Source organism: Lissotriton vulgaris, chromosome 4_1, assembly GCF_964263255.1.
Source record: "Lissotriton vulgaris chromosome 4_1, aLisVul1.2, whole genome shotgun sequence".
Classification (NCBI taxonomy): domain Eukaryota; kingdom Metazoa; phylum Chordata; class Amphibia; order Caudata; family Salamandridae; genus Lissotriton; species Lissotriton vulgaris.
The window spans coordinates 1,799,869,022-1,799,881,897 of NC_141691.1; the positions used below are offsets into that span (position 1 = coordinate 1,799,869,022).

Sequence of the window (12,876 nt, forward strand, 5' to 3'; positions counted from 1 at the left end):
TATATAGCGCGGGCCAGACCCGAGGGTATTGGAGTGCTTTACAACAGATTTAAGCAGAAATCACATAAAAAAGGCATAGGCAAACATAAATGTTCCGCGGACCCAGTGCGCTGAGCGTCATTGAGGTGGGAAATTCCAGAGATAGCCTCGATGAGTGTCTTTTGCTCAACTTCATCCCAGGAGGAGGAGGGAACGAGGAGGGGGTCGGGGACCAGGAAATGCCTGGACGCATTTACACACAAAGACACCAGTGTGGCTTCTGTGTACCAGGGCAAAGCAATCCAAGAGTACATATCCCAAAATGCACCACTAAGTAAAAATTATACATTTATGCTGCATTATCGGTCAGTGCATCTCAACCATCTTTAAGAAGACTTAGGGACCGATGTAGGTTATTTCATGTTTCCGGTTCTTAAATACCGATTCATACCGAATTGGTATTTATGAATCGGAAAACTAAATGTAGGTAAAAAAAAATAAAAAATGAAACGGTAAAAAATACCAAATCGGTAACAATCCACACTCGGTAAATACCGAATCAGTAAGCTCCGAATCGGTAATATCTGATTCGGTATCACCCATTCAACCCTATGGGCCTCCAGGCCCATAGGAATGAATGGGAGATACCGAATCGGAAATTACCGATTCGGAGATTACCGAATCGGTATTTACCGAATCGGTAAAATCCGATCTCGAAAATTCGAATAGAAGACATGTGAGCCAGTGAACCAATCAGGGACACCCACCACGCCCCACAACAAAGCAACTGAGAAATCAACCAATCAGATGCAAGTACCACACCCCAGTACCTGGAGGTGGCCACACCCATGCAGGTGCAGAGCTACAGAACTGTTTGGAGAGCAGGAGGGAAGACAGAGGAGCAGGCTGCACTGAGCCCAGCAGAGCAACACCATGGAGTCCCAGGAAGGCCAGAAGGAAGGAGGTGATAGAAAAAGGAAGCTAAAATTCAGCACAACTGAGCTCCAGGTGCTGATCGAGGAGATAGTGCAGCATTACAGCCAGCTTTTTGGGAGACAGTCCCTGCAAGTAGCAGAGTCTGTCAAAAGAAACACCTGGCTGGCGATCCAGAGCAAAGTAAATGCCCTAGGGGTCACACATCGGGAAATTGAAGATATAAAAAAAAGGTGGTATGATCTGAGGATCACCACCAAAAAGAAGATTGCAAACCAGAGAAAAGAATCCTCAGCCACAGGTGGAGGGAAGAGCTGTACATCAAGCCTCACTGAACTGGAGCAGCTGATGGAATCCACCATGGAGCCGGAATGCATACACAGGATTGGGGATGCTGACAGCTCAGCAAGAGCTGCAAGAAAGAAAGGTAAGATGCATGGACATGAATCCCCACCCATTCCCTGGCCCCTTCGCCAATGTGGGTGACTGAATCACAATCCAGAACACATGTCAGTACTCACCACCAATGCATCATGGTAGTCGTAGTCATAGGAACATACATCAAAGCAGACAACACAGAATTCAGCATGCCATGCCACACTCCCCATACACAAGCAGTTGAAGCGTAGGAAATTGTGAGATAGGAATGTGTTTAATGAAGACACAGGTGATCATTGTCCATGTCTGCCCACAGGAGAGTCATCGCGCAGTGCAGCTCAGGGAGGGGAGGAGAGTGCACCAGCAACGGCTGCGAGGGAGAAGCTGATCCAGCGCTCCTACCAAAATTCTGCATAAATGATGTCACCATCTACCACCATACTTACCAATCAATACCAGGCCCATAAAAATAACAGAGCAGCTGAATCATGAAGCGAATGAATCTAATATGTTGTTTAAACTATCTACAATAAACAAGACCAGCTTGTCATTTAGTAAGTTTATTCAAACATATCCATGAAAACTTAGGCTCTGGAACTTTATTAAACAAGTTTTAGAAAATGTCATTAAAGAAAGATTTATTCAGCATTTATAAAGAGAGCTTGTTTCAAGCAATATTAATCATTAACAGAAACAAGTGAGAAAGAGCATTTTCCAAACCCTAACTAATTCCCTGTCTCTACCCTCATCGCCTGAAAACAAAGTCTTTTAAAGGTCTCCTTTCCTTACGTGCATTCGTCGGTCAGCAGAACACGACCCTCTGGAATCAAGAAGCGTAGGCAAAAATCTGCTCCTTGAGCCAATTCTTAAACCCTAAAACTAAGGCTAAACTAACTATTTTCACATTCCAACAGCTGAATTCTGGCTCCCCATTGGCTGAACCACCTCATGCCACAGTAAATTGTGACATCTTCCACCTCAGGTCCGGGCTTTTTCACTAACCCCTTGTTCATGCAGAGTCCTGGCGGCACTTCCTTAGGCTGCTACATTTTGTAGCAAAGATGTTCATGTAGTGCACAAAAATGCCACGACTCACATCCTGGCCTTGAGCCCGTCCGTTCTGAGCTTCTCGTGGGCACAATAGCAAACCTCTCCACAGAGTCGTCTTTTGCAGTTCTTTTTCAAAACTTTTCACAATAAAAGTTTATAGGCTTCTCATCTTTTTCAAAATAAGTTTTCTCTTGTGGCTTTACATCAGCAGGCCTCTTTTCAGAAAGCGTCAATTTTCTGCGCCACTTTTTCTTGCGTCACTTTTTTAGAATGCATTATTTTTCTGCAGCCAACTCTATGCTTCTTTTGTAAAACTATTATTTAAACAAACACAAAACATCAATTAATTAGAGAAATTACATTTGTTCTGTTACCCACCCCCTTTGCTAAATGTTAACCCATTAATTATGTTACCTAGCAAAAGCAGATTTAAACAGCATATATTACCTTGGATGTACCAATCCGATCCGGAACTGCATTTGTCACAGAAAAGACAAGACAGAAGCACATTTAAAAGCACATGCTATTATTTTTAAACAGCAGCAGTTAGTATATGACAAAGACAGTAGACAATAATTATTGTATTATTTCTTTTGCATTTTGCACAAATAAGCATAATGTTAGTCCCATGTGTTGATGTTGCACAGTTTATTCTAGGTTGATTTAATAAAATGCAGCAAAACATATTAGTTTTATTGAAACATTATGGAAGTCTGACTTCACAAGCCTGAACAAAATATTGTTCATTAACCCGCTCCATCAACTCCCTCATCTGGTGATTTTAAAAATCACCAAACACCACCCACAAATTTCACAAATTTTACCTATTAAACATGTTTCAGGCTTACTCAGGATTAGTATTTAAACTCTAATTTCATCTATATTTCTGCAACTCTCATATTGAGTCCTACAAAATGCTAAGTTCGATCTTTTCAATCCCCAACAAATTTATAGGTATCTACATTTTGAATTGCACCAACAAAACAAACATCAATCTGAACAACAAAACAAACATCAATCTGAGTATTATAAAACAAAACCCCCCAAAAATTTGGAAAAATATATAGTATATACCCCCTCTTTTTTTTCCCCTCAAATTCTAAAACATTTTTTCTTCGACCTTGCGTCTTACATAAAAGTGTTTCCAGCTAACACAATTTCTTCAGCCTTATGCCAAAAATAAACCTCAACTCAAAGAAAATAAAACCTAATCATTGTCACTATTTTCTTCCAAACCTTCTTGGCTGCTTCTGCTAACCTCAATTACTGGTGGAATCAAGATATAGGCCCACTCTGGAGAGTTGTACTTGTGATTTGGCTTCAATGGTCTCTTACTTTTTCTGTTAATAACTTCAATTTTCTTTCCAACTTGTTCTTTTTTTGTCTGATTCACTCTTTTGACTAGAAATTTCGTTGACCTGTCTTTTGATCTTTTGACTAATTTGAATTTCAAATCTTCTTTTGGCCAGACATCACCTTTTCTCAAAAGTTTCTTCTTAGGCTCAATTTCATTACACTCAGCTTTCCAAGCTCTTTTCCTGAATCTTCTTATCTCAGATTCTTCATCACTGTCATCCGAATCAGTTTCAGAGATTTCAATACTATATCTAGGAATTTCTTTACTCGGCAGCTTCACTCCTTTAGGAACAACATCTCTGTAGCTAGTACCTGGCAATTCGTTCTCCTCTTCTGGAATTACTTCCAACTTCCCAGTTCCAGAATTTCCGTTCCTGCTTTCAGAGCTTCCAATGTGCTTTTCAATACTCTCCTGATCTTGAATCTCTTTTGACACAGTTTCTTTTTCAGTTTTCTTTTCTAGAGCATCTTCATCATTTTCTGAATCAACAACCACGATGTCTAGATCTTTCTTATTCGATGCCTGATCTGCTTCTGAGTTTTCCAGATGTCGACCTTCAGAATCTGGATTTTCAGGTTCTACTTCTTCTGAATCAGAATCTGCTGTAGTCTCGTCACTATCTTCATCAGGGTTATCAGGAGGAGATACGCAAATGGTGTAACTTGCATGCACCCACCTCTTCAGACCCTTACATTTGACAGCATTTGTCAATACTAGTATCACCTGTCTTGCTTTTTGCCACCTGGGTACTAAACAGTTTCTCCTCCGATGAACTTTTGTCCTGACCCAGTCTCCTGGCAATAGATCATGAGCCTGCTCCTTTTCTTTTGAAATCATATCTGTTCCCACAGTAATTGTGTCATTTTTTCTTGTTGGAAAAGCTTCTACCCATTTTGAAAATAAACAAATGATGACTAGGACATATCTCAGTTTTTCTTCTTTTATTTCTTTTTTTTGTTCAGATCCAATCCCAACCAACGCGTTTCGCCGAGGTTATTAAATACCTCTCGGCTTCGTCAGGGCTGGCAATAAAACAAAATAATATGCTTTTACCATTATGTACATTTCAATAGATTTGAAAAAGAGGATAGAGCCCCACATGGCCCATTAGAAAACCTGTGTCCATATTTACAACAGGAGTGAGTACATGCAACTTCAAACATTAACAACATAGGTTGTAAGAGTTGGTTATCTGATGATGGCTCTTTACTTTTAGGAAGAGTGGATTGCGGTAATTGTGATAGAAGGCGACATATACAAGTGAAATCAATTTGGAGACTTTAGATAGAAGTGCAGGTGAGACTTTAAATTATGTAAACTTTTAGTGATGTCAGGATTTAGAGGTAAATAAGCCAGTAGGGATGTTAAGAGTTGCTTTTACACATGGATACATATTTTCTTTTAGGACTTGCGAGTATAAGGATATTATTCCCTCCACCAAGCCAAATTGCAACAGATAATACATAAAAGCGCCCGCGTGAAAAACTGGAGGTATGCAATATGATATATCTACATGAACAATGCATTGAATAGGATTGTAATTGATCTAAGTCTGTCCTCTTGGCAAAAACTTGAGAGTAAGGATCTGTCTCCCCTTTTAGGCAGGTTCAATTTGAAGATAAGGTAAAACATTGGTACATAAATCTGGTAGTTAATTATAAGGAATTGTGGGAGCAAATTCACACGATGTCTTTGCCACTTGCAATGTGCATGAACAGTGTTCACCAAAAGGGTGAAGGCAGGTGTTTTTATACACTGGAATTTGTTTTTGTGTTGATCAATTGGTTGTTAATGTTTGAAGTTGCATGTACTCACTCCTGTTGTAAATATGGACACAGGTTTTCTAATGGGCCATGTGGGGCTCTATCCTCTTTTTCAAATCTATGGAAATGTACATAATGGTAAAAGCATATTATTTTGTTTTATTGCCAGCCCTGACGAAGCCGAGAGGTATTTAATAACCTCGGCGAAACGCGTTGGTTGGGATTGGATCTGAACAAAAAAAAGAAAAAAAAGAAGAAAATCTTCATGGAAACTTTTTGGATGTCTTTGTGTATGGACTAAGCTAAATTTGGGCTATTACAAGTTGGAGTGCTTCAATCTATGTTAAATTTGAATGTGCTTAATCGTCAGATTACACAGTGAGGAGTTGGGTGTTTTCCTCTCCTGAACTTTGAAGCACCCAGTGTTTGCATTTGCGGTCGAGTAATAAAATAGAAGGTGGAATACTTCTAGAGCGCTGGTAATCTCCAACTGCACCCAAAGTTTAAGACATATCTCAGTTTGTTATGTTGGGGCATTTCAATGAAATCTATTTGAATACTTTTAAATGGACCACCCTCCCGGCCTATGGTTCCCAAACTCTCAATTGTCTTTTGACCTGGATTGTATTTCTGGCATGTCAGACATCTTTGACAAAGTGACTCCGCAACTAATCTGAACTTCAGATTATACCAAATCTCCCTGAACAGACAAATCATTGTGTCTCTTCCTAAATGACCTTGACCATGGTACATCCATACCATGTCAGCAATCATGCAATTGCAGGGCTCAAAAAATCAAAAAAATGGTACTAGTCCAAAAAATGTCCTCGACCTAACTGCAACCTACTTGACCTCCGCCTGGGAAAGCGGAGCAAATGTGACAAGATAACAAGATTTAAGGGCATCTTTATTGCTCATTGACTTTGCGAGCAATAAAAATGCCTTTAAATCTTGTTATCTTGTCACATTTTCTCCGTTTTCACATACAGAGGACAAAAGTTGGTTTGAATTCCTACTCGCCAGAAAGGGCGAGTAGGACCAAAAAACAGCTCGACCTTGTTAAATTTAGCTCGACTATGCGAGCAGTCGAGTGGAATTTTCGAGCCCTGCAATTGGGCATAACAGGTCTGCCATCTTTGTAAACCCAAATTTCATCTTCCTCTCGCTGTCTGCAACCTTCTTTGCGCCATGTGTTTTTCTCCTCATCATCTTGTAATTGTTTTAATTTTTGCCAAGTCTGAATTACAAAGATTAATATGAGAATGCTTGAAACATGTTCATTAAATTTTTCCCAATTGATTGCAACCCTTACCTGAGCACAGAACTTAACAATGGTACCTGCGTACTCATTGCCTTTTGAGACAATTATTTTTCTCTCCATTTGCAACATATTTTATCACTGCTATTTGGTCAAGAAGCTCAATTTCATCCAACAATCTCTCTTGTCTGGGCTTTGTGCAAAAATCTAATACATCTTGACACTCATGGTCATTTTCAGGGATAATAATTTCTGTTTCAGAAATATCTGGCAATAATGTAGAAGGATTTAAATTTATACATCTGGAAATTGAGACGTTTTCTGACCCTAAAATAATCTTTTCATACTTGGTAAATTTATTGCTCGTCAAGTGCTGAGTCTTACTCTTGGTAAGAAGAATCTCAACTGAATGTGGTACAAAAACTTTCACAGGAAAACCCATGATAATTCCTTCACTTAGTTCCAACCTCATGCTTGTTGCTGCCACTGTTTTTAAGCAACCTTGCAATGTCTTTTCAAATGAATCAAGAACAGCTGAGAAATGGTCGATAGGTTTCCTTAATTCACCATATCTCTAAATGAGAACTGACAATGCACATCCTTCTTTCTCACTGCAGTAAAACTCAAACTCCTTGATGTAGTAGGAGCTTCACATAAACTCCCTTTTAACTGCTCAAAGACCTCAAGTTCAGTTTTTGTCAGGACAATTGGGTCTTTTATATCTGCCTTTGTCAATCTTTGCAATGGCTTTGCAATTACTGAGAAACCACTAATCCATTGGCGACAGTATCCAACCATGCCTAGGAACATTTTTACCTGTTTTTGTGACTTTGGGGGTTCTATTGCCTGAATCCTTTTAATTCTCTCAATAGTTACCTGTCTGGTTCCTTTTGCAATTCTATGTCCAAGGTATTTAACCTCTTTTTTTACAAAACTGCAATTTTGCAGGTGACATTTTGTGACCCTCTTCTGCCAAATGATTCAAAAGGGTTATGGCATCTGTTACACAGTTGTCTATTGTTTTTGCTGCTACAAGCAAATTATCTATACACTGGACCAATGTTGATTTACCAAGTAATTCTAAATCTTCTAAGGTCAATTCATTAAAAATAGAAGGACTCTCAGTGAACTCTTGAGGAAAGCAACACCATGCTAAAATTCTCTCTTGGAACCAGAAAGCAAAAATTTGTTGGCTCTCTGGGTGCATTGGGACCGAATACCACTCAGCATCATGTGGTATCTGACATTCTGGTTTCATTTTGTACTGTGGAACATTAGGAAATTCTATTCCCTGCTTGATTGCAATTTTAACTGGATCTGGTCTGTTTTTCAATAAACCCATTTCATTACCTGTAAAATCCCAAATTTTAACATTGACTGTTTCTTTCAACTCTTCAGGTAAATCTTTTTTCTCAAGTACAGGAAATAATCTGATTTCTTCTGCTTCAAACATTGACATTGTCAACCTGTAAAGGCCATCCTCTTCTTGAGTTTGAAATTCAATTTCATCTGGTGAAATACAGATTGTACAGTTCAATTTACACAAGAAATCTTTTTCTAACAGATTTACAGGACTGCTGTCGCTTGAGAGAGAGCGGCGGAGGTATCCGATTCTGTTGAATCACCACCTATCGCTGAATTTTTAGCTGATGATTCAGTAGCTTTTGCTGTTGATTTATCTCATTCTGCATCTGTGGATTTTTACACTCTCTTGCAAAAGCTAAATTTGCTTTTTCCTTCTCTTTTTTCTTCGTTCATTTTGTTTTCCATTTATCCAGATTACCCCATTTTCTCAAAGTCCAAATTAAATCTTTTGTATGGGCAAGGGCAATTCTACCTGTATCGTTCAAGCTTTCAGTTTCCCTTTCAGTGAAATCCGTTTTGTAATTTTTCTGAAACAGTTTTTGTTTTCTCACATCAATTTCTAAATTAAAAGCCATTTCTTCAACAGCATCATATTTATTTTTTGTTTTCCAAGTAATTCTTTCGCAAAGAAACAACATTTCATCAACCTGATATATTTTTAATTTGTCTGTACTGATCTGGACTGGGACTTTATTAATCTGAACTGAGACTCTTGGCGTTACATTAACCTGTTCTGGGAGTCTGCTTAAATTTCTGTCCTGATCTGTATTTACAACATTATTTCTACACTGATCAATAAACTCTACTTCGACAGGTTTATTATTTAGATTTGCCAATTTGGGAATCGCATTTTCTTTAAAAACTATTTTTTGGGGGAGGTGCCGTTCTTTCAAAATATATGTCTTTTAAAACTGCATCTTTATTTTCAGTATCTTCATTATGCTTATTAGTTACTTCATTATTCACCTGTTTATTCATTATTTTGCTCTCACATATAGCAACAACCTTTTCAACATGTTTAAATACATTTTTCATTTCCTGATACCAGAAAAACATTTCCTCTTTCTTTAGATAATAATTATCAATGTTTTTAAAATATTTACCTTATTAAAATTGACCACAACAAAAAACAAGCATTGGAAATGCAATAGGTCTCGCAGCATTAGAGTTAGTGCTTTTAGAATTGTTTATGGGTTTTTTTTGTAAATCTTTAGCATTTTTGTTTCCTGTAGCCAATGCTAAAGAATTACAAATAAAAAAAGCCATAAACAATTCTAAAAGCTCTAACTCAAATGCTCCGAGACCTATTGCACTGTGTGAGCGTGAGGGGTTGAGGGTGAGTGAGGGTGAGAGAGGGTGAGTGAGGGTGAGTGAGGGTGAGGGTGAGTGAGGGTGAGTGAGGGTGAGTGTGAGTTAGGGTGAGGGGTTGAGGGTGGGTGAGGGGTTGAGGGTGGGTGAGGGGTTGAGGGTGGGTGAGGGTGAGGGGTTGAGGGTGAGTGAGAGTGAGTGAGGGTGAGGGGTTGAGGGTGAGTGAGAGTGAGGGTGGGTGAGGGTGAGTGAGGGTGAGGGTGAGTGAGGGTGAGGGGTTGAGGGTGAGGGTAGGTGAGGGGTTGAGGGTGAGTGAGGGTGAGGGTGAGTGAGGGTGATGCTGAGGGGTTGAGGGTGAGTGAGGGGTTGAGGGTGAAGGGTTGAGGGTAAGTGAGGGTGAGGGTGAGTGAGGGTGAGTGAGGGTGAGGGGTTGAGGGTGAGTGAGGGTGAGGGGTTGAGGGTGAGTGAGGGTGAGGCATTGAGGGTGAGTGTGGGTGAGTGAGGGTGAGGGTGAGTGAGGGTGAGTGAGGGTGAGTGAGTGAGGGTGAGGGTGAGTGAGGGTGAGTGAGGGTGAGTGAGGGTGAGTGTGAGTTAGGGTGAGGGGTTGAGGGTGAGTGAGGGGTTGAGGGTGAGTGAGAGTGAGGGTGAGTGAGGGTGAGGGTGAGTGAGGGTGAGGGTGAGTGTGAGTTAGGGTGAGTGTGAGTTAGGGTGAGGGGTTGAGGGTGGGTGAGGGTGAGGGGTTGAGGATGAGTGAGGGTGAGTGAGGGGTTGAGGGTGAGTGAGGGTGAGTGAGAGTGAGTGAGGGAGGGTGAGGGGGTGAGGTTGAGGGTGAGGGTGAGGGGTTGAGGGTGAGGGGTTGAGGGTGAGTGAGGGTGAGGGTGAGTGAGGGTGAGGGTGAGTGTGAGTTAGGGTGAGTGTGAGTTAGGGTGAGGGGTTGAGGGTGGGTGAGGGTGAGGGGTTGAGGATGAGTGAGGGTGAGTGAGGGGTTGAGGGTGAGTGAGGGTGAGGGTGAGTGAGGGTGAGGGTGAGTGTGAGTTAGGGTGAGTGTGAGTTAGGGTGAGGGGTTGAGGGTGGGTGAGGGTGAGGGGTTGAGGATGAGTGAGGGTGAGTGAGGGAGGGTGAGGGTGAGTGAGGGGTTGAGGTTGAGGGTGAGGGGTTGAGGGTGAGGGGTTGAGGGTGAGGGGTTGAGGGTGAGGGGTTGAGGGTGAGGGGTTGAGGGTGAGGGGTTGAGGGTGAGGGGTTGAGGGTGAGGGGTCGAGGGTGAGCCTGATATGAGACAACTAGGTAAAACACAGAAAGCTACTAATAAGCTGGAACAACTTAGAATAGGAGGTAACCAGATAAGAGGAATTAAGGTCCAAACTACAGCAATAGAGTAGAGAAGAAAAGATAAAATATGTACCACCTAAGCTAAGAGAGACGAAATCTAAATTCATCTATGCCTTCTATCCATATATCAATATATTAGAAAACGGGCAAAAGTCAAAAGGTAAGATTTATTATATGGATAGACAGGTAAAACATAATAGAATAGAAAGAATAATGAGATAGACCGATATCTAAAACATGCCCCTAGCCTCAACTGCACAATTCAACATAGGCAGCTCGAGGGTAGAATGTAGAAATATAATATTACTGCCTGGACCTATAGAGATGTCCCCACTAAAAAAGAGAATCCCCGCAAATTAGTAAACCCTCATAGTGTAGGGGAAGTAAGAAACAAGGAAAAAAAACGACATCGAATAATGTAGGGACATATAGGGAATTTAAATAAAAAATGAAAAAGCCAGCGATGGCAATATACTGAAGCTACTCTTTTTATAAATATGTTCGGAGCCACTACTATAATATCCAGAATAAAGATAGAACCTGTATACTTCGTAGTGGCTCCGAAGCTCACCCCTTCCCAAGATGGCGCGGGGAAAAAAAAAGGATCGGCCAATACACACATCATGTCAGTATGCCGATACCATGCTAATATGCCGATAGGAATTACGAAATAAATAGGATTCTATCTTATAATATAAAAATAATCAATGAGCCCAATCCTTAACATATACATGACGAGAGAAATCTATAAATATGTTTGGCCAGTACTACAAAACGCATTTCGGTAGGAACTACTCCCCTCCAAGATGGCGCGTTCAAAACGCCGGGGAACACATACATAATACGAAGGCGCGGACTTGTGGCAAAGCTGATGCCAATTATCCAATTGAATCCCCTTTAAAAACAGCGCGTCCTGCCGAAGACCTCTGAGAGAGGAAAAAGACGAGGCAGACGCGTGCAACCGGAGCTAAAAGGTAAGCTGGGAACATCAACTAGCAGTCTATGGGAGTTACGAAGGACCTACTTACCGAGAGGGTAAAGCAGGATGGGAGAGAGAGATGGGAGAGAGGGTGAGTACAAGACGGAGGGGAGGGGGAGGAGAAATGCGACACGGCGGGAGGGGGCGGAGCGGGTAAACAAACACGGACGGTATCTTCTACGCGGGCAGTGAAGGCGGGAGGCTGTCAGAGGGAGCCTGGCTGACGAGCTGGGAGAGAGGGTGAGAGAGACGGCAGGATGAGAGAGAGGGTGAGAGAGACGGGAAGATGGTAGGGGGGTGAGGGAGACGGCAGGGTGGGAGGAGAAAGGGTGAGAGAGAGATACCAGGATGGGAGAGAGAGATGGGAGAGAGGGTGAGTACAAGACGGAGGGGAGGGGGAGGAGAAATGCGACACGGCGGGAGGGGGCGGAGCGGGTAAACAAACACGGACGTGCACGCGCCCGTGACTTTTAAGGTCAATGCGCATGCGCATAAGCTTAATGCGCATGCGCATTGACCTTAAAAGTCACGGGCACTGCAAGGAATCGCCACGATTCCTTGCAGTGTGGATAAAGAGTGGATAAGTCGCAATAGTCTCGCTTGCTCGATGCGCATGCGCATCGACAGGCGAGACCTAAAAATTGTTTGCTTTACTGACCCTGCGGCACTAGCTAACCAACACACACAAATCACTAATTAGTCCACAAAGCCAAGGGATGTCAGATTTTGCTTAATCAACAGATTTTCTCTTTTTCCTGTGTTCACACTTTAATTAGATTCAGAAAAGGGGGTGGTGATGAACAGAGTGTCTGAATTAAGCAGACCACTCTTACCCAGTCCAAAGATCAGGGCTTGATCCATCACCGTTTTTTAGCTCACTGCACCATCCCAGCTCAGAACCCGGCTACATGCAAATTAGTCTGTTCCTGTCCCAGTGCATGATGGGAACAGGGCAAACCAAACCACCAAGCCAATTCTTATACTGGGAAGGAAACAAGCTTCCGAGGACCGGTATCTGGCATTTCAGCCGTCGTCGGCCCGGCTTGCTTGAATCCTGATGGTGCAATGAGCAAGGGACTCACATCTGAGTATACCCTTCCACGCTTATGGTGGACAAAATGATTCAGAAAAAGGGGTGGTGATGAACAGAGTGTCTGAATTAAGCAGACCACTCTTA

At 41.8% G+C, this 12,876-nt stretch overlaps 2 protein-coding genes across 2 annotated transcripts in view; both read right to left on the reverse strand.

The window, feature by feature from the left end:
- The window catches only part of NUDCD1 (NudC domain containing 1), a 469,559-nt gene that overhangs the window by 307,030 nt on the left and 149,653 nt on the right, over positions 1–12,876 (reverse strand). The gene's annotated exons all lie outside the window — the stretch shown is intronic.
- Positions 1,855–6,304, reverse strand: LOC147724576 (uncharacterized). Its single transcript, XM_086966618.1, has 3 exons — positions 5,660–6,304; positions 3,599–4,703; positions 1,855–1,887 (listed from the first exon to the last, which is right to left on the reverse strand). Exons 2-3 carry the CDS (start codon positions 4,532–4,534, stop codon positions 1,855–1,857), a joined length of 969 nt encoding a protein of 322 aa, XP_086822744.1. The 5' UTR covers positions 4,535–4,703; positions 5,660–6,304.

What these genes read in the sequence shown, in the direction of transcription:
- LOC147724576 (XM_086966618.1), bottom strand. Translation starts at nt 4,534, where the DNA reads ATGATTTCAAAAGAAAAGGAGCAGGCTCATGATCTATTGCCAGGAGAC. An exon ending in TGATTCCACCAGTAATTGAG is followed by an intron (nt 1,888 to 3,598) that starts GTTAGCAGAAGC and finishes TGTTTAATAAAG; the next exon opens with TTCCAGAGCCTAAGTTTTCA.